Source organism: Mirounga leonina, unplaced genomic scaffold, assembly GCF_011800145.1.
Source record: "Mirounga leonina isolate KUSES-001 unplaced genomic scaffold, KU_Mleo_1.0 Mir_152, whole genome shotgun sequence".
NCBI lineage: Eukaryota > Metazoa > Chordata > Mammalia > Carnivora > Phocidae > Mirounga > Mirounga leonina.
The window spans coordinates 15,349,538-15,377,270 of record NW_023270380.1 but is presented as its reverse complement, the minus strand read 5'-3'; the positions used below and the strand labels follow the sequence as shown (position 1 = coordinate 15,377,270).

The following is a 27,733-nucleotide window of genomic DNA, read 5'->3' as shown; positions in this document are numbered from 1 at the left end:
AACTGGAAAGTGTAACTAAGAAAACCATAGCAATTATGTGGTGGAACCGTATCTCAAAGAATGTTTCCCCGAGGGGATCAAAAGCTTATTTCTGGCATTTGCAGGCTGCAAAAGTTCATTTCCCTTATGTACTTCTTTATAAAATAGATCTTTTCTTGCCTTTAAAGATTCATATTTTATATATCTCCCAGAACCACACAGATTATGAAGATAGAATATTGTTTACGTCTATGTGGCTCTATTTTTAAAATTATTTAAGCACCGAGAAATGAAACCTTATAATTAGTATTTTAAATGTTATTTTCACTATGTGGTAACAGAATGGTATGACTCTAAAACATCCTCCAGGGGCCTAGAAATAAAAGGAAATAGATTTCCTGTTGAGAGAAAGGTTTGTAAATAAAGCAAACTGATTAGAACTGTGGCCTGCACCTGCCTTGTAAGAGTCGCAGAATAGGTTCTGTGCTGCGCGCACCCCAGCCCCTCACCAGCCTGCCTTTACCCGCTGACCCCAAGATCAACTGGTTTACATTTGGTTAGTATTCTTATGTCAGAAACAGTGAGGATATTAGAAGCCAAGGGGACAGTGAGCACTCTTCAGCAGAGAGCACCTTAGATAACAGATCTTAAGTATATTTTATTTTATTTTAATTTTATTTATTTATTTGTCAGAGAGAGAAAGAGAAAGAGCACAAGCAGGGGAAGGGGTAGAGGGAGAAGCAGATTCCCTGCTGAGCAAGGAGCCCAATGTGGGACTCGATCCCAGGACCCTGAGATCATGACCTGGGCCAAAGGCAGACACTTAACTGGCTGAGCCACCCAGGCATCCCTAGATTTTAAGTATATTTTAATCAGATCGTTTTTAATCTATCATCTTCAATGTGGCCATGAGACTTTCTTGGCCTGATGTAAGTACATACTCGACTATTTGAGTCTACCCCCTTCTTGTTAGGAGGAGCCTTAAGCAGTGGACAGGTTGGTCATAAAGATGTGAGGAACCAGATCCTTATTAGCAATTCTGTTATAAATTGGTCCTCTGACTTTATATCTCCTATGCCTGAGTGTTATAAATAGGAACAGAGTGGTTTGTGAGCCACATCTGGAAGAGCACTACCCCAAAACAGCATCTGCGTCCTTTATAACTGGAAACGAAGTATAATCAGATTATTAGCATATCTTGTGTTTAGGGGGAAATTACTGGTGTGAGAATGATTTTTTGCAAGAAAGACCGTCTTGTAGGCCATCAATGAAATCCTACACGGTGACACTCATGGATGTCATGCTCTGTTCTCCTAGGTCTCATTTCACACATGGCTGGTTTTCTTGAAAAACCAATTGTCTGGTATTGAAGATACAGATTTTGAGATATAATTTTAATATTTTAAAGATGTAGATTTTCCTATCAGTGGTTACCTATCTAGTCCACACTCCATAGATGCTATTCCTAAACTCTTACAACTTTCATAAATCACTGTTCTTGATCCTAATTGAATAGAGAGATTTCCCCAAGCAACCTTTGAAAATAGGGAGGCCTCAACTCCACCCTGACATGGTTTTATTTCAGCCATCTGGCCACTCACCGTAGAGCCCCTTTGAGAGAGTTCACCTAACAAAACAAAGCAGCTCTAATATATGGCCAGTTTTGAGAAAACTCATCTTTACCCTTAACAAGATTCCATACCTCGGAAAATCGAAATTCCTGATTCATGAAGACAGAGTCTCATATGGAGCTGAGTCCTTCGATTCTTACCTCACCTCCTTCCATTTTTCTTGTTCTTCAGTTCCTATCTTCTGTTCCACTTCTTACCCCTCTTTGTTGCTTTAACCTCCCCTAACCCACCTTCACCTGTGCTCTACTCTTATTCTGTTTTGTTCCCTTTCTTTCACTACAGCAATGTCCTCCTTTCTCCTGACTCTTTTTTTTATTTTTATTTTTTTAAGATTGGTTGATTGATTGATTGATTGATTGATTGATTTGACAGAGAGAGTGAGAGACTGACTCTTTCTTGTCCATCTATAAACCCCTGCCCTGGTCTAAACTCTCCTCCTGGGTAAGACCTCTTGGGGCTATCCCACTCTCGTATATCAGGCACTTGGATTGATGGATACACTTCTAGAATTTATTAATTTATAACCCCTCATTATTAATTATTCTATTATTTCTCTCACATCATACCATGAGAATCATACAAAATCATAAATCTGATAAGTCTGTCTTTAATTGTCAAACATGAAAGCATTTCTCACTCCTTTATCTGGTAAAACTCTTGTCTTTCCCATTTTATGGAAAACTGGTTCTCATCCCACCTCCTTGGTGACTAAGAGACTTTGTTGTTGGGTCCTTTTTCACTTCTCATTCTTTAAATATTAACATTCTCCAGAAATCAATATGCAGTACTCTCTTTCATGAATTCCCACGTTCTGAGTCATTACCATGATGTATAGTCATGTCTCCCATGGTTAAATGCCCTGTGGCGACCTGAACATCAGGCTGGCATTCCAAGGATCTGTTGTATGGGGGAGTGCAGGTTTTGGGTAGGCCCTTCGGACTGGACATACTCCAAGATAAATGAGCTAATCTGCTATCTTTCATCTAATACAGAAACACACACGGACTCAGACACCCACACCCTGTCTCCATTGGAGGCCATTACCTTGTGAAGGGCACCACTAATCTAAGATAACACAGGCTTAGCAGCAACCTCAGAGTCCTGTTTCTCATTCCCGCCCTTCCCCTGCCTGCATGCAGGTGACTGTCCAGATGCTAACACTGCTGTTTCAAAAGGGATCTGTCATTATTACCCTTTCCGCGTCTATGGCCTGCCGGGAATTAGGCAATGAGAGTGAATGCTGACTGGTAACCCCGTTTCCGCAGATGCCCCACAGGTACTTAATCTGCAACATGAATCAGGACAGGTCTTCCCTACCTCAGGAAGAGCCCAATCTCCACACATGCCATCAAGAACGTTCCTGTAATGCCTCACATACTTCTGTCTCATCTCCTGCTACATCCCTCCATGTAATCGACTTTGAGATCGTATAGAGGGTTTTATTTGGTTCCTTCTGTTTGACTTCAGCATGGACTATCCCTTCCCATTCTGAGCCTATTGACATCTCTCTCAAGTTTCAAAGCTTGATCCAAACTATATCTTTTTTTTTTTCATTCTTTAACACACAGCTCAAATGTGACTTTTTCAATAAAGCCTTTATTTTCCTAGCAAGTCTGAATTGATGGTTCCTTCCGCCATCTTCCCACATGCCCAGCTTAGCAGCTCTTACCCCACACGATTTACTGTGCCCTGCATGATGCTTAGCTCTTGTGTGTCTATCTACCCTGCAGACCTGAAAATTCCTCTAGGACAGGAACTCTTTTTTTTTTTTTTTTTTTAAGATTTTATTTATTCATTCATGAGAGACAGAGAGAGAGAGAGGCAGAGGGAGAAGCAGGCTCCCAAGGAGCAGAGAGCCCGATGCTGGACTCGATCCCAGGACCCTGGGATCATGACCTGAGCCAAAGGCAGACGCTTAACCATCTGAGCCACCCAGGCGCCCTAGGAGAACTCTTAATGATACCTAACCACTAGTGTTCGGCACAATCACTTCGCCATGGTGGGGGTTCACCAAATAGCCATGGAATTTGTGCCCCCAGTGCTCTTTCAGTCAGTGCAGAAAGAGTCTCGTCCTAGAAATGCGTTCTGTTTGGCTTAAGGATAGACAAATTTCGTCATAGACAAACTGTCACCCCTGGCCCCCTCCCTAACTCCGAAGCCATGCCTTTCCTTCTCTTCAGACAGAAGACACTCGACACGGACATATTTCTCTTACTTAGGCTGAGTTACAGGTCCCTGAATAGTACAGCTGGAAATGACTTTGAAAATATTTCTTGTCCCCAGCCTCATTTTATAAAGAATTTGAGTTAACACACGGGTAAATGATCAGTCACAAATCACAAAGTTTGTAAGTGGCAGAGTTGATGTTGAATCCAAGTTAAAGACGAAAGACTTTGTGTACCATTCTGCCACTTTGTGCCCTTACGTGACTCTCAACAAATAGCTTACTCATCTGTACCAAGGTTTTTTACTCTTTGAAAAGGTGATAACTATAGTACCAGCTTCACAAAGGTGTTCTGATTATTAAATTAGTTCTATAAACTAACACAAATGCACTTTGCAAATATGTTGTGTATAAATGTTATCTAGCTATTATGATTATTGAACCGTCCTCATGGATTGTATAAAGCATTTACGATTATTAATGACCTTTACTGTCTTATCTGGGTATATCCTTATGTGTCATGTGTATTAGTTAGTACTCTGTGGAGGACACATAAACACTACATATAAAAGTATATATTGAAATTATTTTTTATGACTTCCAGCATTTTAAACAAAATTGGATAAGCCCATGTAGTATTTTAATGCCTTTCGACTATTTTATGTGAAATAATGAGAATGTTCTCTGTGGTAAACGTGTGTGCATGTGTGTTTGGGTTTGTGATATCATGACTCAAGTTTGAGGGAGGGTTATATTTATGTAAAGTCTTGGTGGAATTTAGTATTTCAGCAAATCCCAGAAAATGATTTGATGAGCAAACCTTATTGAAATGTAAGCATATTTTTATATTCGTACACAATTTTCACTTATTTTTGATACTTTAAACAATTTAATTTTACCAAAGACCATAAAATTTCTTACCCAAACCTACTTGCATTAGAATGAAAACAAATACCTCAAATCCTATGGGTTACTCAGTTGCGTTGAATCTGAGACTCTGTTACACCGTCTGCATTTTGTACATGTGGAAGACACTCCCTGCTTGTGAGAAAGCACCACTTTCCATGTTGTCGCTCAGGTTGGGAAACCAGAGTTATTCCTGACACAGTCTCACTCCCTCCTCTCAATCAATTACCAAGTCCTACTGATTTCTCCTTACGCACCAACCAAATGCATCTACTCCAGTCTCTTTCCACTGCCATCATCTTCTGCAAGCTGCCATCAACTCTTCCTGGGACCCAACAGTGCTCTCCTCTGGGCTCTGGGTGTATCCCCTCTCCCCATCATGTTGATGCAGCACCCACTGGACTCTTGTAAATTTGAGAGCAAAGCAGTAATTGTCCTGCTGATGCCTTCAGTGATTTTCCGCAGCTATCAGAATAAAGCCCAGTCACTATCCTGCATGACCTGTCTGCTGATGTCTCTCCAATTTCCTACTCGCCAACTACCTTTCTCTTGCTCTTTTAATGCGTCAACTTTTATTCACATGCTTTTCATCGTTAAGATCTCAATTTACATGTCACTTCTTCAAGGAAGCCTTCCGGGACTCCTTTCCCAAATTATCCTCCCTCTATTATCCCAGGGCAGGCTGATTCTTCCTTCATGGCATATTTCCAAATTTATTATAATTTTAATGATCTGTTTCTCCTATTAGTTAATAAGCTCAAGTAAGCTCAAATGATGTGTAGACTCTGTCGGTTTCTCCATTTTCTCTCTTGTTTTACTGCTGTCTGTATACAACATTAGGCAGAGCACCTGGTCCATAGTAAACCTTTTATAAATTTTTGTTTAATGAACAAATAGATAAAGGAACTAATGGGTACAGGTGAAAGAAGTGTTCTTTAATTTATGTATGAGTGTTGGGAAATTACCCATGTTTCAGGTTAAAGTGATTTAGAAATTACTCAGCTAAACTGTGGGTGCATTCGTATCCCTAGGACATCATACTTCCTAGCTTGATTATCCAGAAGAATCTCTCCAGTGAAGGCTCTTGAGAGGCTGAACAATCTGACTGAAAAAAATGTAATGAGAAAGCATTCACACGTTTTTGGAGAAGTAAAAGTGAATAACACTTATTTGAAAACCATTCACTGTGCTGAGTGAAGTGTTTAGCGCTGTGCAAATCATAAGGAATAAAGAAACGACTAACATTTAATTTCTGACCTTCAGTAATTACTAGGGTAGTAGGGCAGAAAGGCATATAATGGTTTTATTTTTTGATGATGATAACTATGGCTCATATCATCCAATTAAACACTATAAAATTTTTTAACATCTAAATTGCTCTTAAGACCTTAAGAGTTGTGTTGTGTAGATTAAGCTTTCCCATTTGATAAACTTGGGGAAAATATTAATGATATCAATACAGTGATCACAAACATCTGCATTTTAAACTTGTATAGGTAAAAAATAATTCTCGCATTTGGCTTTTATATTATTTTTCAATCGCCATTCCCCTTTCCTGATGTAATACATTTTATACATTTTTTCCTTTTCTGTATATCACCAAAGTTTGTTTGCTTTTCAGAAAAAAAAAAAATCTGTTTCCCTCTCAACTCCCTCTTGCAGTAAATTATGTTAAAATGTCAAAGCATAGTCATTTGCGTAAAAGAAAAATGCTTCCATATTGAGATGTTTCAAAGACAGAGAATCTTAGAAAAAAAGCCAATATGCCAAATAGAGAATTAGGAATTTCTTGGAAGCCTAGTAAACTTGCTCATTCAATTTGGCCAATAAAACAAGCAAAACACCACTGAGAAAGCCTGAACATACATGCATATTACAAACATATGCCATATATGTATATTCTTAGACAAATTACAACTTAATGTGTATACATTTTTATGTATGTGATGCTAAACTAGAGGCTCTGAAAAATAGGATGAAAAAGATGCAGTGCTAACCCTTGAGAAGCTTCATATATATTGTAAGAGATGATCCTTATTCACAGTGAAATAATCAGAAAATATCACAAACCATTATTGATTTATTATTTTTTTTAATTACATGGAACAGACTAAGAATACGATGAGAGTTCATTGAACATGAGTGGGGAGGATGATTCGGTAGGGCTTGAATAGCCGGGAAGGCTTCATTGCTGATGAGAACTCCATGAACCTATCAGGATAATAAGTGCTCAGACAGGCAAGGTTATTGGAGGTGGACGGGTACAGCCAAAGGCATGGTATTTCATGGGGCATTAAAGATACCACTCTGAATGCTGTTGGACAGGGGAGGAACCAAATGATGAGAGATTTGCCTTTCTTTTACTAAGTCAAGAATGCCTTGGTTTCTCCTTCCAAGAGAAGAAGATAAAGTTGATAAAAATGAAGGCATTACAGGCATTTCTGGACTTTGTAGTCTTCTTATCCTTCTCTACTAGCACATCTATTAAAGATATTTTCTTTCCTGTCTCCTCTTCTAGACCACAAGCTGGCAGAAAGTATTCTGTCAGTATCTTCTACGCGTTAGAACGCGGCATCTGGCACAAATTAAGGTCTGAATAAATGTATCAGTTTACCTCTCAATTAAAGGCATATCCTGCACAGCAGAGTAATTCAGATTGGGCATTGTAGACAATGTAAGGTTTCTTGAAGAAGTATTTAAGACGAGGTCTTTAAATTGATAAGTTAAGTCCTGGGCAATGGCATTTCTTCGAAGCCGACTTTGAGGAACTTTCTCGGAGGTAATGAGGGTAGAAGCCAAGCGTGAGAGAGCATAGCTGCTTGAAAGCATTTAAGGTTCCGGTTTACAGTCTCTGAGTCTGAGTAATGAGACTCAGTGAAACCCTACAAGAGGATTATGAAGTTGCCACAGAAAAGGAGCTAACTCTCCAAATTCTCAAGCAATATAAAGAAACACTTTCAACGGTCACCTTGTTGCTGCTTTATTCTTGAGCTTTTTATCAGGCAGAGGGATGCCTAAATGAGAGCCCCATCTCCAGTAACAATACTTTGAATGGTCCATAAAAAATTAATGATTATGGTATCATTAATGAATCATACATCTGGAAGATCCCTTTGCTAAACACCTGCTCTGCTGAGGGGGCTGCCATCTTGGATTAGTCTAGGACATGCTGAACAGAAGAGGGGTGACGAGTAGCCCTGTAAGCTTTTTTTTCCAAAGCATCGCCAGCTCACATTAAGGCTGCAGAGAGTATAATCTGGACATAAGTAATTTATGCATTGCCCAGTTTGCTTGATCAGCAGGAGTGGTCTTAGGTTCAGACTGAGAACCAATAGGCCTCTGTAGCACCAAGTTTATTTAGCTTCAAGTGAGGATACAGGGTAGGCAACAACATAACTTTTATGGCAAGAACATAGTGGAAGTCTTATGACCTCTAAATACAACTTCTAATTTCTTCTAAATCATCTGCACTCGGGATATATTATCCCCTTGATACATACAGGGAAGGCATCTTCCTGAAAGTTTTGTTACAGCAACTTCTATAATACATAGTGCATAAAAGCAGACTTACCAAAACATTGGTAAACATCTGAATATCTTTTATCCAGTAAGGAATTGGAATTTCCTCTGCGAAATACATTTCCAACCATACCTTTTCCTAAGTAAGTTGTCTGATATTTCTTTAACATTTTAAAGATTATTTCTTTCCTTCATCTTCTATTACTTACACCTTTTTATTAGTGCTGATGGAGATATTGAACTGTGTATGTAAGTTTTTCCAACGTAAATTAAATTCTTCCTCCAACAAATCTGTCCCCATGGTTATTACCTAGCCGGTGAGTTCTAGGTTGCCTTCCCAAATAATCTTTCTATCCAAGAGATCAATATCCACTCAGGCTTCATTTTTGTCAACTGCATAAATGAACAAGAAATCCTTTATTGCATCATACACCTGAGGCCAAGAGATTGAATGTTTAACACAGCACAATTAATAATGCCATGTTATTATATCAGCTTTCCCAACAAAACCAGTTGTTCTCACGTATCATACATTTTCCATTACCGGGGTAGGCATTAGAGACTATCTCTCAGTCAACTCTGGGTTTCATCTGCTTTAGTGTCCTAACCATACGCCATCCCCTAGGTATACATTTTCACTGGCATGAGCTTCTGGGCATCATTTTAATGCAATAGGCATTTGTCTCTCATGAGGCAACAGTGTTGACCCCTAATATGTCCAAACCTCACCAATGGTATCATGGAAAATTACATTTCCAAGTGATCCCAGGTAGGCCTTATACCTTGGCTTCACACAAAAGCCAAAGGCTGTGGCCTCCTCTTGCATTAGCCATGACTCAGTATCACATCAGAAAGGTTCTCTGAAATGTTCTCTATGATGATGTTCTCACAGAAGACATCCTCCCTTGCAATCTTTGTGTATTCCCATTCCATATTCCACATTTTCACCTTTTTCCCTTTTATGACTTTTCTTAACACAGACCCATCCTTCCAAAGTGGGATTTGCTGATTATACTCCATTTTTCTTCCATAAGGCTGATGTGCTTCCTTGCTTTCCAGAAATTTCCCTTCTGTTCCATTCCCAGGGAGAAGGAGTAGGTTTAAAAAGATGTCGTGGAGTAACATGAAGCAAATAGTCAACTACCTGAGAGAAGAGCAGGACACAGAGGTTTAAAAGAGAAAGACGGAAAACTTGTTTATAAATACAACCAAGACCTAAACTTTGGAACGTGTGTTGGAAGGGAGAAAGGAGAGAGAAAAATGGACCAAGTCACAAAAACAACGAATGAACAATTACAGCGGTTCTGGCCGGCCTGAATGGTATCCCGTCAATGCGTAGAAAGGCAAAATGGATAAAGATCCTATATGTGGATTGAATTTTCTTTGTAATTTTTAACAGCATTGCTGAGCACAATTTACATGTCCTAATACACATTTATCATCAGTGTACATTTCGGTGATTCTTTTAGTAACAGCTGTGTAACAATTACCACAATCCAAGTCCAAACCTCATCATCACCCAGAATGGTTCTCTGTGGAAATAGGAACCTTTCCTCTAGGAAACCAGTTCTGCTTTTTGTCCATAAAAATTGCAAAAATTTGGTAATATACAACATGTAGCCTTTTATTTTTCTTTTGGCCTGGCTTCTTTCACTTAGTGTGACTCAGTACTACTGTATTTAGCACCAGAAACAGTATGACTATGTTTAGCCATCTATGCAGTAGAAAGACTCAGTCCTATATATGTTTCTTTGAATTACTCAATAGTATTCATTGCATAAAAACAGCACATTTTATCTGTTACCTAACTGATAGACATTTGTACTATTTCCAGTTTTGGAGAATATGAATAATGTAGCTAGGAATGTTCTGTATGCCTTTCTATGCACACATATTTTTTATTTCCATTGGGTGTATCTGGAGACACCTAGGAGTAGAACTGCTGAGTCGTATGAGAGGAATATACTTACCTTTTCAAGAAACTGCCAAACTCCTTTCCAAAATGCCTGTACCCTTTACATGTCCACGTCATTACTGACACTTGCTATTGTCAGTTTCTTTATCAAGCCCATTATAGCAGGTACCTTGCCATATTTCATTGTGATTTTAATTGGCATTTCCCCAAAGACTAGTGATTTTGAAATCTTTTCATGTGCTCATTAGCAATTTTTCCATCTTTGATAAAATGTCTGTTCAAATCTTCTGCCCATTTTTTTTAAATTTGTAATGTTTGTATTCTTAGTACTGACTTGTAATTCTTCTTTGTAAATTGCAAATGCAAGTCCATTATCAGATATATGATTAGCAAATATTTTCTTACAATCTATGTTTTGTCTCTCATATTCTTAGTAGTGGTTTTGGAAGAGCTAAAGCTTTTAATTTTGAGAAAGTTCAGTTTATCATTTTTTTCTTTTTGTGTATCATGCTTTGATGTCATATTTAAGAAATGTTTACCAACCTAAGTTCATGAAGATTTTCTCTTGTTTTATCTTCTGCGAGATTCATAGTTTTAGCTTTTACATTGTACGGGGGGATCCACTTTGAATGCTATGAAATAAAAGTCTCAGTTCATTTTTATTTTTATTTTTTACCTTTTGCACAGAAATGTCTAATTGTCTCAGCAGTTTTTACTGTAGAAATGATCTTTTCCCTGTTGAATTACCTTGGTATCTTTGTTGAAAATCAGTTAGCTGTAAACAGAAGAGGTTATTTCTGGACTTCTGTTCCTTTTGTGTATAGTTTATGCCAAAATCACATTTTCTTGATTACTGTAGAATGATAGTATGTTTCAAAATCAGATAGTGTCTTTTTTTAAAATTATTTTTCTCTTCTAAAATTGCTGTGGCTATTCTAGGTCCTTTCTTTTTCCATATAAATTTTAGGATTAACTTGACAAATTCTACTAAAAAGGCTCGATAAGGATCTTGGTAGAGGCGCTATTGAATTTACAAATCAAATATATTGTGGAGAATTTCCATCTTAACAGTACTGCATCTTTCAATCCATGAACATGGACTGTCTTCCCAACATGCTTTTAAATTTATCTCAGCAATGTTGTGGATTTTGGTATGTACATTTTGCACCTATTTTGCTAAATTTATTCCTAGTTATTTTGTCATTTTTTAAGCTACTGTGGATGGGAATATTTTTATTTTTGGATTGTTCACCGCTAATATAGTAAAATACAACAGATTTTGTTTAACCTTGGCAATCATTGGCTAGTTCTTATAGTTTCTTGTGGATTACTTAGCATTTTTACATAGAAAATCATATCTTCTTTTTTTTTTTAAAGATTTTATTTATTCATTTATTTGAGAGAGTGAGAGAGAGAGAGCACATGAGAGGGGGGAAGGTCAGAGGGAGAAGCAGACTCCCTGCCGAGCAGGGAGCCTGATGTGGGACTCGATCCCAGGACTCCAGGATCATGACCTGAGCCGAAGGCAGTCGCTTAACCAACTGAGCCACCCAGGCGCCCGAAAATCATATCTTCTTCAAATAAGTATAGTTTTACTTCATGTTACCAACCCGATGCCTTTTGTTGTTGTTGTTCTTTTATGTATTTTGTTGCACTGTCTTGAAAATCCAGTACAAAGTGGAGTAAAATGCTGAGAGCATCTTTTTCCTGTTCCTGATCTGATGGAAAGGCACTCAGCCCTCGTTGTTAAGTATAACGCAAGTTGTTGGTTGTTCTATAGATGGTTTTTTCAGGTTGAAGACATTTCCCCCTATTTCTAGTTTGCTGAATCTTCGTTTTCCATAAATAGACATTCAGTTTTATCAACTGCTTTTTCTGTATTTATTGAGATTATCATGTGGTTCTGTCCTTTGTTGTATTAATATGATGTATTATGTAAAGTGATTGAATGTCTTTATTTTACCTTTAGTTTGAAGGATTGTTTCACCAGATATATTATCCTTGGTCAATAGTTGGTTGTTTTTCATCCCAGTACTTTGGAATATGTCATTCCTCTGTCTACCAGCCTCTATTGTTTGTAATAAGAAGTCAGCCACAAATGATACATTGTGTCCTTTTATGAAATGAGTATTTTTGCTGCTCTTAACATCTTCTTCGTCTTTTGGCAATTTGGCTGAAAATTGCTCATCACCTACCCTGATATCTGAGTACCCTGGCCTGCCTTCTGCGAAAATTCTGTTAAGTTGGTTTAACAAGCCCCCTACGCTTGATGTCTTCTCCTAATAATTTTCCATCCACTCTGCTCGTTGGCTGTAAATCCTCAGCACTTTGGAGCTCAGTTGAGCCCCCCTCTCTCCCACCTATTGTGATAGTCCTGACACCTACCACAAAGGTCCTGAACTGTACCTTCCTTACCATTTTAGCAAGTGTCAGAAAAATCTTTTCTTTAACAATCTCTAGATTTATTTTTTAATTACTCAGTTTGTTTAAACACTATAGTACCTCTGGATTTTGATATTGACTCTGAGGACTTTTTTTTAATAACATATCTGGACTTCATCCCCTGAACATATTTCTCTTAAGTGTGTGGTTCCTAATGTCTCTGCATGATTTTTGCTTTGATTCTTCATTTCTGTGTGGCTTCATGTCAGCCAGTGATTTGCACAAACACCTAAGCCCATAAGGCTTCTTGCACCCTCTGCCTGTTGACCTGAACATGGGTTGGGGTGAGCACAGAAAGCTCAGGCAAGGCCCAAGACTTCCTCTTGGCATAGACATTCCCCAGGGCTCCTCCATGTGTGGGAGTAGCTTCAGAGACGTGCGGAGAGCCTATCCAGCCCTTCTACTGGGCTCTCATTTTCTCTCTTTTTCTGCTGAATTTCTGACTTGTTTGCTTACAACAGCTGAGACAGCAGCTCTACAACTTGTATTGAATGTTCCACATTCAGTCCCCACTGTGCTTCTTTACTAACTCCACACCAAACTCGCTCTGCCCTCTCTTAAAGCAAGCCTGCTGCTTTTCATGACCAGCCCTACTTTTACAACGTGTGTCAAGTGTACTTGGAGTGTCAGGGGTATCCAGTGATGTCCAAACAAGGCCACTGACTCCTGCTTTTCTTACCTAATGTTGCAACTGTTTTTTGTGAGTAATGTCTCAATTTGTCCACTTTGGTGGAGTCTTAGAGCCCCAAATGGTGTTTTTGATCATTTTACTTAGAATTTTTTTTAAATATTTATTTGAGAGAGAGAGAGTGAGCAAACATGAGCAGAAGAGGGGCAGAGGGAGAGAGAGAATCTCAAGCTGACCCCATGCTGAACGCAGAGCCTACAACATGGGGCTGGATTTCAGGACCCCAATATCACAACCTGAGCTGAAATCAAGAGTCCAATGCTCAACTGACTGAGCCATCCAGGCACCCCACATTTTGCTTAGATTTTTGCTTTTTCAGAAAAGAATTTTCCAGCCTTCTCACACCACCAGAACCAGAAGTCCTACCTTCTCAATGCCCCTCTTTGCCACTTTCAAAGAACAGTTTCAGTCAGGAGTAGAGATGAGACCACATGTATAATATAAAGTAAGGGACAGAGTGTTGAAAATAGGGATTCCTATGATGAATTGAAAGGAAACCGATGAATTAAATAAAATAAAGGCACTGTATTAACAGGAAGAAAATATTCTTTTTTTTCTTTTTACTGAAATAATTTAAGTGAATATTTTCATGAATCAAATATAAGTCATGGATTATACTTTATTTTTATCAAAGGAAAATTCCATATGGCTTTATATCACTACTGTGCAAATGTATTCATTTTATAAGACCCTAAATTTCATATTAGGCATCCTCTCTTTGTCTAATAAAAATTATAGGGCAACAGGTGTGTTGGGGCACTGAATCTTTGTTCTGTTGAATTAAAATAATCAAAGGAAGTACAGTCTGAAGAGAATTGCAAAATCATTTAGCAAAAAAGTAATCCTGCAACTTATTGAAGGACTTCAAGAGAAGTCCTTCAAGAACTGTGCTTCTGCTATTTTCACAAATAGACCTTCAAGAACTGTGCTTCTGCTATTTTCACAAATAGACCGAGAAAGAAACAGAAAAAAAAAATCTACATGAAATGCAAAATACAAAATGAAAGGATCGGCATGATGTACTAGGAGATAGAAGTGAATGTCTGGAAACACAGTGCAGTCTTTTCTGCCTTAGCTAAAAATCAAAATAAGCAAGTCTCAGACACTCTCCTGGAAAAGTTCTGGAAAGGCCAGAGTGTCTTCTCAGCGATCCTTCCTGAGGAGTTCACCCCAGCACCATCGCTCACCCTTCCTACTCTCTAGGTGAACTTAGAATACAAAGAAACCCCTGTTAATAGATGATCTCCCTTTGTAATAGAAAGCACTGGATTGAATCAGATATTCAGATGATGAGGTTTCCTGAACAAAACACTTTGTATCGTGATGCAGCAGAAGGCTGTGGTCTAGCTGGTCAACTGTACACACCATGGGAAGCAGTGAGGCTCATTCTTCATTTTTCAATTGGGGTCTATCCTGTGGACCAAACTTCCCCTTCTTCAAATGTATTTTGCTATTTAAGTCAGGGGTGAAATGTTTCAATCCATTTTTTGGAGACAAGCACAGTTCTTTTGTAATTTTTATTATAAATAAGAATCACTAAATGAATTCACTGCTATTTTCTGAAACCTTCTTACCTAAAATTATGGCACTCTCTCCAGCATTTCCTGCTCTCAAAACAAAAAATGAAAGGAGAAAAAAAGGAGTGCAGAGAGTACTATCCATAAAATACCGAATACCGGTAAACCCAGCATTCAGTTGTCACACGCTGAGTCTCAAAGGCGTTGTCACATCCCCAGAAGCCCTTCAGGATGTCTCTGCTTGTCGCTCGGCTTCCTGCACTACTCTCTCCAGATTGTCACATTCGGCGTCCCCGAGAGCCTTATCCATTTCCCTGTCCTCAGGGTCCCTGCACATGCCCTTCCCTTTTCCACTAACTGCATGTAATCCATCTCTCACTCCCAGCTCGAATGTGACCCAGACCAGAGGACTTTCATGCGTACCCTGTAGCTCACTCGAGGTTGCTTATGCTCATTTTCACTAGTGCCTGCCACATCAGGTCAGTATAGATTTCCTTGTTATTAATAATATTCCTTCTCTGATGGTACATTCCAAAAAGAAGGAGGAGGAGGAGGAGAGGAGAAGAGGAGCCCATCTTTTAATTACCAACTTTACCCCCAGCATCTAACACTGTCCCTGGCACCATTATAGGCTCTCATTAATTATTTAGAAATGAATGTTTTCCTCCAGATTATTATTTTCCCCAAAGCAAGTTTGGGAATTAATTATTTTTTTATGATTATCACCAAGTAGTCTCAGTTGGCTCACTTCTATAACACTTATGGAAAGGATACAGAATTTTCCAGACTTTTCTAAACTCAGATTTACATGTTTTCACAAGCCATCAATCCAGAGTTCACTTTGCAAATTGAACTTCATTTTAAAGAGATCTAAACACGAGTATTCATGACCTTACCTTGTACTAAATATCACCAAACTTACACATATGGCTCTATTTTTTTTTTTTTTGTCTGCCTGGTTTGAATAGTTAATATGAAGAATAAAGAGATTGAGAAAGACATTCTAAGAAATATATATTTTTAAACTGCTTAATTTATTAATTTAGATAATTGCTTTGTTTAAAAAAGAACTGCTTTATTACAGGGAAATATATATATGTGTGTGTTATTTATCTATGTATACATATTTTTTATTACTTGTTAAGGAGCTAATCATGATTTCTAAACAGGGGTAACTCTACCACTTCCATAGCATGATCTTTGGCCATTGTAATGAATAATCATACACTGAATCAAGGATGATTTCATGTATTTAGGGACCACTTGGCACCGCATACCAAAACCTCCAAGCACAGGACCCCTAGAAGAATAAATAGTCACGAAGCAAGCCAAGGAGAATCATTAATCGTAACTCTTTTCCTATAATATTTGGGATTCTAATGTTGAAGAGACATAATTTCAAATTAAACTAGCTTTTTCTTTTTTAAAAAAAGCAGTACGTTTTTCGTTCATCTATCAGTAAAGATCAGGCATACGTGCAAACAGTATCATCAATGATATTCTCCCCATTTCCTGGCATTGTCGTTTTCTCAGTCCTGGAGAGACCCAATGCAGGTGTAAAGATGAGCAAACGTCAGATATAAATCAATCAATAAATTAAAAGAGCCACTCTTTCCCGTGGTTCTGGGAGTTACCCTGACTCTACCAACTTGGATAACTTGCCAGTTCTTAAACCAAACAGCCCAGGCCTGAACCTCATTCGCATTGCTGGAGCTAGAACCAGCCCCACCCACCCATGGGCTGTGAAGGGGATGAGCATCTCTCTGAGGAAAATGAGAGGCTCTTCCTAGAAGCAAAGCCCAGGATACCAATGGGTCAACATGCTTAGTCACGGTCAGCTTAGACATCATTCATATAAAAATACCACATGCAGTTGATTATAGTTTAAGTATGATGATTTCTGTATGAACTATGACTTTTATTGAATCCTTGCTTCATTTGTGAGACTCCAATCTAAGGTTGTTTTTTCAGTTTATGATCCAACATTCTTTACATTTGTCCTTTTACGTAAAGCCATTATTTTTCAGTTTCTCAGGCACAGGAAAGAGATTGAGGAGACAAACCACAGTCAGATCTAGCCATGTCATGTTTATTTACTCGTTTTTATTTTTTTTTTATCGTGGGAGAGAGGGGTGGCTGAGGATGTCTGGAACGCGTGGGTATGGGGATGGCAAAGGAAGGAATGGTGGGAGGGTGAGATTCAACTCCGTGAAGAGGACTGTAGTACGCTGCAGAAAAAGAGATACAGATGCATGACTTAGAGTGTCTTACCATTTATGTATCATAACACTGCAGGAAACCAATTACAAATGATAGATTTTATTCTACTGCCTGGTAACTTGTAAGCAACACATTGGCTTCTCCATGAACATCAACTGTTCCTCCATCCTCTTTGATTTAGGAGGCGGACACCCCCTCTGCTCTGGGAACATTTTCACATGACTTCATCTCAGGAGACCCCTGGTCACAGTCATTGGGTCATAACTGAATGAAATCCCCATCAGACTTTAGGTGCCGGGTCTCTCACAAGGGACATTGCCATCTTTCTGGATATTCAGCCAGTGTCTCCATTCCCTTTTCGAATCTTGGACCAAATAATTGCTTCACCATAGTTTTGTTTGCACGTGTGGGGACTCAGTTACATTGGTTTTTAGCCCACTGTGTTCTGACTTAGTACTAAAAGACTGAAAAATAATGTAAAGTTATTTAAATCACCTAAACATGGAACTGATTTTTGGTTTATTTGTTGAACTCTATTCCTGCCATTGGTTTCTGTGGATCTAGTGGCGTTGCCTGTCTTCTGTGGTTGGCTCGCTCTGCAGTCTGGGGGCTGTTTTTCTCACCTCTGCTTTGCAGTACTCTCTGGTATTTATAGCACCTCCCAGATGGGTGCCTTCCTCAATTTAATTATTATCCAGCTTATCCTCCCTTCCAATATCATTCATGAAAATGTTAAATAAGGCCAGCCATAATACCCACATCCCCAAAGCATGCTCCTCAACCATTCTTAACTTGATGCATTGCCATTTATCATTAGATTCCTTTAGCCAATTTAAGTCCCAGGAAGAATGTTAATATTGAATCCAATTTGAGCTAAATTTTAATTAAGATTTCCTGAGACATTATGTTAAGTGGTTTACTATAATCAAAATTGATATCTCCTCTGCTACCCCCACTCTTAATTTTCTAATTTTACCCACATGCAAAAGAGAATTGAGTCAGTCTGGCTTGACTCATTCTCCATAAACATACATCATTCATCTGTTCTGTTTCTGCAAATAGTTTCCTTCTCCTTTGCCTTTAGGACCATATCTATCATCCTCCTATAAGTCCCAGAGTCATTTTATGAAATGCATTTCCTTCTGGTGACCACATCTGTCCACCCCCAAATACCTAATCTCAGCTAACTGAATGCCAATCTCTCAAATTTCCTTCTTCCCTCTCAATTATTTTTGTAGCTACTATTTCTATGCACATTATCATTCTAAATGCAGTGGATGCTAAGCACAGAAACAGAGTATGCACTGTATACCCCGTTAAGGGTGATGGTAAGGCACTTTGTTTACATTTTCTCAGGATGGTGAGCATGAACATCTGAATGGGCCATTAATTAACATGGCACTCTTGAAATTGAATTCAAGTTTCAAGGTAAATGTGCACATTTACATTTGATCTAAGTGCACCAGACGGTCCAGGGGTCACCCAAAGGAATCTGTGAACAATAAAAAACTATTATTTTATAGAAGTGGAAATTAGGGGTTAGAAATACATATGAAAATGTTAGTAAATAAGAAAATTTTTTTCTGTAGGTTTACTTATTAAAATCATATATTTTACTTATTCAAGAGGAAACTTTTAATTATTTTCCCCTATGTGTAAACTTATATGAGGCCACCTTTCTTATCCCCATCGATCACTTTTGGAATGAGGAAAACAGAAAATTCCGTGAACGTCTGAGGGTGCCTGGGTGGCTCAATAGGTTGAGTGTCTGCCTTCGGTTCAGGTCATGATCCCAGGGTCCTGGGTTCGAGCCCAGCATCTGGCTTCCTGCTCAGGGGAGAGTCTGCTTGTCCCTCTCCCTCTGCTCCTCCCCCTGCTTGTGTGCTTACTCTCTCTCTCTCTCAATTTCTTGCAAATAAATAAATAAAATTTATTTATTTAATTTAAAAAAAAGAGAAAATTCTGTGAATGTCTGTAAAATGCATATTATAAGATTTCCCACTAGAACTACTACTTCCCCCAGGGGGTAAATTTATATTTATCAGCAAAGAGCCTTATTTAACTCATTAAATCATTCTTACCTTAATTTTGCTTTATTGAATTAACAATGGTCATTCTGTTTTCACATGTAATGACCCAAATATACTTTTAACTTTTGGATACAAGTTGCTTCATAATGACTATAAACACCTACAAATTAGCCTTAGGAATGCTCATGTGGTGATATCAAGGGCCTCTGAATTCATTCTCTTTTCTCAAAAACAACAACAACAACAACAACAAAACTTTTTGTGCTTGACAGTCTAATTTTTTAGTAAGCTATTCTACAATCAGAGATGCATTTGTTTGATTTTGGAAAGGCAATACCCTAGGCCTTTTCCGTCTTTTGTAAGTCAGTGTGAACAAGATCATAAAGATCTTTCCTAAAGCAAAGTAGAAATAAAAAGGATGCAAGGACGGGAGACTCTCTGAGAGACGGAAGGAAAATAGTATGGATGTAAAAGGCAAAAGCAGAAGGAAGGATGACAGTAATAAAGACAGACTTCACCCACTAGGTTTTCTCCAGTCTCGGTAGGCAGTAATCTGTGTTTTTATGTCCAGAACAGGAGGTAACCTAGAAGGAAAAAATTAACTTTCCCATAGTGACATTAGATTTGCTGTTAGACCCTTTCTCTTCTTTCCTTTAGTAAATTAAAATAAAGACAGTCTTCAAGATCCAAAACTTTTATCACTTTCATAAGAAAAGAAAAGAAAAAAAAAAAAAAAACAAAACCTTCCTGCTGGGATTGCTTCCAAATCGGTGCACCCTTGCCACCCTTCAAGACAAGAGCGAATGTGCCAAGAGAGCTTTCTTCACCTATACTTTGTCTTTGAAAGCATGCTCTTTTTGTTAGGGGACAGGGACACGGGATGGAAAGCTGAGCCCCAGGAGGACTGACGATGTGGTTTTCTGTTCCAGCTCACAGCCGTGGACGCCGACGAAGGGTCCAACGGGGAGATCACGTACGAAATCCTGGTGGGGGCTCAGGGCGACTTCATCATCAACCACACCACGGGGCTCATCACCATCGCCCCGGGGGTGGCACTGACGGTGGGGCGCACCTACGCGCTCACGGTCCAGGCCGCGGATAATGCGCCTTCCGCGGAGAGAAGGTAAGGCACAGCGCAGCCACTGCGCCTTCTCTGCGCTCCCGGTTAACCGTGCCCTGACACAGAGGAAGCACAGCAAGTGTACTTTTATTCTGACACATCTAAATTTGACCAGAAAATTCGAGGGCCCAAACTCTCAGGAACTGCACATTCTTACTTGGTTAAGTTGTAGGGAAAGGACAATAAAGATTAAACCACAAAATAAGTAACTGTGATTTCACAGATGTGAGGGATACAGATCTCTATTCTAGGGGGGAACTGGGAAATATCAGAAACGGGTAGGCAATTTATTGCTGAAAAGCAAGTTTGCTAACAGTGAGAGGTCACAGACATAGCAGCGACATGAAATGTCTTGGGTTTGAAGTCGCCTCTCAATGTCTATATATATATATATATATATATATATATCTCCTATATATATATATCTCCTCTCTTTATATATACAAAATATATATGCATACACACATATATACAAATATATGCACTATATATTCTATCTAGAATTTATTATAGAATTGATCATTTAGCTACAAAATATATATGCAACCCATATACACATATTCAAATATATAGATACATGGATGGTGTGAGAGAATAAAAAGCAAAAGACTTCCCACTATTACAATTGCATTTATTTAGTGCCCTACCTGAGATATCTTTTTTATTAATTTCTTGCTTGCTCCCCAATTTTCAGTATGCATTTAAAGAAAATATGAATGAATAGTAATTCATTCCTGCATCTCGTGGGTCTGTCCCCTTACAACATATCCTGAGGTTCTTTCAATATGAATACTGAATAATTTCTTCAAAACTCTTTTCTCAGCTACATAATATTCTTTCATACATGTGTTATACTGTGTAAGAAACCCACTGTCAGTGGACTTTCAAATTCCAGTCGCTCCTTTACTGACAATGAAGAAATAAATGATACCAAACAAGCGTCATTTTGAATATATGTGCAAATATCTCAGCATAGTAAATCCTCATTTACCAAAGGGCACATGCAATTATAAGTTTCAGCAATAACGGCCAAACTGTATTCCGTGGGGCTCATAACAATTTACAGTACCAGCTCTCAAGTCTGAGAGTAGGTAATTCTACAGTCTCCCCAGCTGTGTGTCATATCAAACATGTAGATTTTTGCCATCTAATAGGTAAAAAATAACATATATTTGTATTTCCTTATGAGTAAGTTTGTTTCCTATGCTTATGAGTCAATTCTGTTACTTATCCTGTAAAGTCTGTGTTCATAGTCTCTGCCCATCTTTCTATTGATATCTCAAGCCAAGGCTATAATTATTTTATATTTGCTATTAATGATTATATAGATTCATGCTGTATGTTTAAACCTTTGTTGCATTTGGGATTTATCCTAGGGTACAGGAGGAAGTATCAATCAGCAATATTTTTTTTAGGCTACTCTGCCATTTTTCCCATATAATATACTAGATAGTTCATCTTTTTCTCACTGATTTGAGATGTTACATTAATTATATCATACGTTTTCTCATTTATTTGAGTTTGATTTGAAACTTTCTCTTCTATCCCATTAGTTCACCCAACTTTTCATGAGCTATTGTCACAATTTTAATTGTTAATGTTTTAAACTGTGCTTCATAATATGGTGGTGCTAACTTACCTCAATGCTGTTTTTCTCTAAAAGTGTCTTGGTTGCTCTTTATATTAATTTTTTTTTACTATAAATAAGCTAGTTCAGTTAAGTTTTTAACCATATTTTACTAGGAACACATTAAATTCATAAATTACTTAGGGTTAAATTATATGTTTTTGATGTCAACTCTTTCTATCCAAGAACTTTCTATTTGCCCATAATTTCTTGTGTGTCCTGTAAGAGTTTTTATTTTTTAAATATTTTCTTTATGTGAGTCCTATGCATTTCTTTGTTGGTCTGTTTCCTTATCTTTTGCTATTATTATACATAGACTCTTTTCTCTTTCTTCTTCTATCTGGTTGATATTTATATATGTGAAAGCTATTAATATCTTTTTATTAATTTTAACCCACTTTCTTATTTAATTATTTTATATTTTTGTAGTTTTCTCATCAATTCTTCAGTGTTATCCAGGAATGTATTTATAAATAGTGAAAATTTGATGTCCTTCCTTCCATTTTCTTTCCTTTAATTTCATTGGCTAATTGTTTCAATAAAAATGCTTGTGTTTTTTTTTTTAAAGATTTTATTTATTTATTTATTTGAGAGAGAGAGAACACACTTTGGGGTAGGGATAGAAGGAGAAGGAGAATCTCAAGCAGATTCCCTGCTGACCATGGAGCCTGACACGGGGCTTGATCCCATGACCCTGAGATCACAACCTAAGCCAAAACCAAAAATCAGCCTCTTAACTGACTAAGCCATCCAGGCATCCTTGCTCATCTTGTTTTTAACTCAAGTAGGAATGTCTACCAGATTTCCTCAGTATATTGGTTTATGGTTTTTAAATAAAAAAAATTTTAATTATGTTAAATAAACCCATTTTATTGGCTTTTTAAAATAAGAAAATATATACCCATTGTCTATGAAGACAGTAATGACTTTTGTTCTTGAGCTAATCATATGATTGATCTTGATATAGTTCCTAAATAAATCTATTTTGCATTCTTACTATGAATGCCACAAGGCTGTGATGTTTTATTCTTGAACTAAAATGCTAGATTATGTTTGTTACTTTATTTAGTGAAATTAGTCTGTTCTTCTCTTTTCAAGAAATTTTTATGAAGATTCCATACAGCTGTTCTGTAACCTCATGAAAGAAATAAAAACCACAAAAAATGCAAGAAAGAATTAACAATTGTAATAGCAAGTGTGAATAGTGGTAAAGATCTCTAAAACCAGTAAATAAATCCAAATTTTGTTCTCTGAATAAAAGAGATAAAAAATATAAAAAATAATCAAATGGATAAACCACCACCTCATTTAATCAAAAAAAGGGAGGGGCACCTGGGTGGTGCATTCGGTTAAGCGTCTGACTCTTGGTTTTGTCTCAGGTCATGATCTCAGGGTCATGAGACCAAGCCCCACGTTGGGCTCTGTGCTCAGTGGGGAGTCTGCTTGAGATTCTCTCCCTCTCCCTCTCTCTCTCCCTCTGCCCCTCCCCATCCATGCTCTCTCTCTGTCTCTCTCTAAGATAAATAAATAAATCTGCTTTTAAAAAATGGAGAAATTTCAGTAATAAATTCTAAGAAGGAAATACTACAGAAACAGAGGAAATTAAAAGAATCATAAGAGACACCTTTACTTTAACATATGCAAAATTTGAAAACATGAGTGAAATGGATAATTTTTCCAGAAGATACAGTTTATCAAAACTGATCCCAAAAGGTAAGAAATTTTAAAGACATCAACCTTATGGAGGCAGTAGAGAAAGTTTTCAGAGAGCCACTACCCAAAACTACATAAGGGCCAGGCAATGTGACAGGAGGACTGTAACACAGTGAGAGGGGTCATTCCCCGTTGAGCCATCCCCCAGAGCGCACCCTACACCTCCACACCACACTCCACAGCTCTCTTATCTTCGATGGTGGGGCTGTCCTAGGGGGACTCTCTGCTCCTCACAGATATCAGTGGACTGTCCCTCCTCCTCCTCCCTCGTGTTCTCCTATGGAGTCTCATCCTGTCTTCTCCTCCATCTAGAGATGGTAGCCCCTTCCCCATTATCTCCTCTTCTAATCTAACCTCTAACCTCCTCTCCCACTGTCACTTCCAGACCCGCAGGTCCCTCTGGGGGGATCTGGTTCCCAACTATCCAACATACCTCTAACAGCACGTGTGTCACTTGGCATCTGATGGCTGATCTTGGAGCTGCTCTGGCCAAGCACCCCTGGAACCATGCTCAGTGTGTTCCTTTCTTTCAAACTCAAATGCGGTCTTGAGCAATGCTTCTAAGCTCTTCCGGAAAAGCACACAGAAACAGACAATCCCCTGCTCTTGTTACTGACATCCTGGTCTGTGCCACACTTCTCTCTGGTCCCGGCTGTTGAAACATCTTCTCCTTAAGCTTCTGCCAGTGCCCCTTCCATCCCTTCTCTGTTCCAGGGCCTGGGAAATTCTAGTAACACAGGAAACACACTTTCTTTTTGCTCAAGCTCTCCTTGGGGTCTTACATCTGATCCAAAGTAAAAGACAAAATCGTTAAAAAGACCAGGGAGCCCAGCACGCATTGTCATCTGCCACCAGCCAGAGGATGCTCCCTAGTGTCACCTCCTCTGTGAGACATCATCTCCTGCTCCACCCTGCTTCTCCACTCCAGCCCTCACGCCACTTCCTTTTGTCCCTGAGCCGGCAGCTACCTTCCAGCCTTCAGCTTGACCTTCCCTTCAGCCTGGATGGCTCGTCTTTCCATTTGTCCATGGACTCCGGTCCTTCTGGGCCCTACCCAACCATCTCAATTTCTTTGCAAAGTCTTTCCAGACAAAGTATTTAGAGCTGCAACAGCCTTTCCCTACTTCTATGCCCCTTTTTATCCACTGCACTGACCGCCCTGAGATAGCCTATGATGTACCTTCAGTTAGGGTATGAAGCTGATGGTCTGCCCTGCCTCCTCCCCACTGGAATTTTAGTTCACAAGGGCAAGAATCACTGTGGTTCCGTTGTCTCCCAAACAATTCGTGGAATGCCCTACGTGCTTAAAAAGTCATCTGTTTTTCTTGTTTTCCTAAGTTCTTAACAAACATCTTTTTTTTTCCTGTTTTTTAAACAGATGAATTAGGAAGTGAGGCAATGTAATACAAAACTCAAATAACTTTAAAGAGCTCCCACAACGAAAAGGCAGATTTGAAATTGTTCTGCCTTCTTTCATAGTATACACCAATTCTGTCTAATTTTGTCACTAATAAGTTAAAAAAAAAAGGGGGTATCCGTAATAGTAAGATTTTCTATTCCATCCAATCAACCATTTACTACACAACTACCACTTACTGTGTCATGGAAATACAAAGATAAACAGAGTGCCATCATGTGCCAAAAAAATTACAGTAAAGAGTGGAAAGTAGGACTATAAATAATTAAATTCAGTTCAGCATGGTAAGTGTGTGATTCAGCCAATTTCTCCACTCTCTGGGGGCATCAAGAAGGGCACTTGTTACAATGAGGGAGTTAGAAGGCCTCCCAAGCAGATGAGTTTTGGAGAATGAGTCAAGGTTGACCAGGTGTCACATTATTTGTGCAGCCTGAGGGGTCTGAAAGAGCTTGGTCATTATGGGTAATTACCAGTCTAGTCAGTATAACCAGTGCATAAACCAATTCAAGAAGGGACAGGAGAGTTAAGGGTCATTTCATGGAAAATTGAATTTGTTTTTTTAAGAAGGTTGGACTTATTATCCAGTCTGTGGAGAGTGTTCGTGAAGGACTTTAAATTAGAAGTTGAGTGAGAATTTCTGAGTTTAGTTTCTGGAAAATCTGTCTGGTGTCTCTGTGGGAGATGAATTTGAGGGGGACAACACTAGAGGGAGGGAGATGAGATAGGACTCCACCACTGGAAAAATCCAGGGACTAATGACTTGAACGGGGCCTGTTAGGAAGGTAGAGAGATGGAATCATCAAAAAAAAAAAAAAAAAAAAAAAATCTAGACCTTTTTGTCTAAGGTAACAGGGTGGTGATGTCAAGTTGGCATGCATGGTTTGGGTGAAGGAGATGAGCTGAATTTTGGACTAATTTAGTTGGATTTGACCATTGTTCATATACCCAAAAGGCAAATAGATGCATATATATGAACATGAGAAAATGGTTAAGGACTGTTCCTTGAGAAGAAATGAGGAATGCTATTATATATTGACCTAAAGTAGTCAAAGTTTGAATGAATTTAAAGAATAGCCTTTTTCATATTGGGTTATTCTGAAGAGGAGTTAAACATGATTGATACTATTTAATTAGCATGCAGTAGACATTTTACAAGCTACTCTCTATACATAATTTCTAATCTGAATGACAACACTGTGACCTTGTATTACTCTAAATTTGCAGACCAGAAATCTGAGGCTGAAAGATGATAACCGACTTGGCTAAATGGCCCCTGGCCTACACTCCCCCCGACCTCATAAACGAGTTGTAGAACCTTCACCTGAACTAGGACTATTGGATTCTAGACTTTATCTTCCACTCTCTTCCATAGCCATGACCTTTTCTCACGATTATTCTGGAGAAAAAAAACAAAACACTACAGTTGCTTAATATCAGTGCTAATAATGCTAATTTTAAGAATTAAGGCACCTTTTGTTTTTACCATTTAAGCTTTTATTAAAGTTCCTTAATGGTCATCAATTTATTTTATGACTTTATTTTCATTGAGGATAGTCCCATGCTATGTAGATCTGGTAAAATCTATATATACTTGTATATTATGACCAATGACTTTTTAACTATTTTATAATTTAATGAGTGAGATTTTATAATCCACTTCTTACTCAGTTCCTATTTGCAAGTCATACCACTGATTTGTCTAAGTAAGCTGCTGCCTACAATAATCAGTGCAATAAGAGGATTTCACTGGAGTAAAATCGTATTCAACTCCAGGAAATAGAATGACATCTTCCGAATCTGAATACACAGCTCTTTTCAGTGACACTAAGCATTTAGTTGACCTGGCCTCATTGTTTTCCTCATAGACAATGGTTTGGACACTAAAAGATCACCTTATAATGTTTGATCAAATATCAAGTGGGACCTACAGAGAATAAAATCTGGATACATCCTTTTTCCCTGCTGGGATAATGTCATGTTCCCTGTAGGATAATGGCATTTGCTATTTTCTGGAGGAAAATTAAGCCTTCACATTGACTGGATGAATGAACCGAAGAGTTGTGAAGTTTTGCTTTCAGTATTTCCTTTGAAAAGTAGAGGCTATTTGAAAATTATCAGCATGGAAGTACAGACCTTGATATATTTTACAAATTGACCCAGCAGGCAACAGTGCTATGTAAACCTACTTAAATCATAACATAAAAAAAAAAAAAGGCGGGGCGCCTGGGTGGCTCAGTTGGTTAAGCGACTGCCTTCGGCTCAGGTCATGATCCTGGAGTCCCTGGATCGAGTCCCGCATCGGGCTCCCTGCTCGGGTGGGAGCCTGCTTCTCCCTCTGACCCTCCCCCATCTCATGTGCTCTTTCTCATTCTCTCTCTCTCAAATAAATAAAATCTTTAAAAAAAAAAAAAAGGCAATTTTCCATTTTTTTTCTTTTTTTCAGATTGGAAGTCTTAATTCATAAATTTAAATAACAAAAAAGGCCTATATGAATCATCTATTTATGTATTTGTTATTCTAATTAAGTAAACTTACTGAAGAATTCAGAGAGAGGAGTAATAGTCTGTAATCTTTGTTCTGTTGTGTTGAGTCTCTCATAAGTATAAGAGGACAGATAAAAACCAAAAGATACAAAAAGTAACTTCATTTGGAGATAGTATTTAGTCTATTGGTTTATGCAGGTCTCCTTATACTTACTGAATTGAATTAAATTAAATTAATATTAAGTTTTATATGAATAAAGTAGTACTATTAGGTATTCATAAAGAGAATGAAGGACAGTCCTGTTCCCAAATATCATATAATATAATTACGATAAAATGATTGGTGCATGGCATGCGGTTCC

The 27,733-nt window shown here is 38.2% G+C and overlaps 1 protein-coding gene across 8 annotated transcripts in view; it reads left to right on the top strand.

The window, feature by feature from the left end:
- PCDH15 (protocadherin related 15) overlaps positions 1-27,733 on the top strand; it is a 789,625-nt gene that overhangs the window by 463,409 nt on the left and 298,483 nt on the right. For all 8 annotated transcript variants that reach the window (XM_035008612.1, XM_035008611.1, XM_035008610.1 and 5 more), the window contains one exon: positions 19,941-20,134. In XM_035008612.1, coding sequence (XP_034864503.1) covers positions 19,941-20,134 — 194 coding nt within the window. The remainder of the gene's footprint in view (positions 1-19,940; positions 20,135-27,733) is intronic.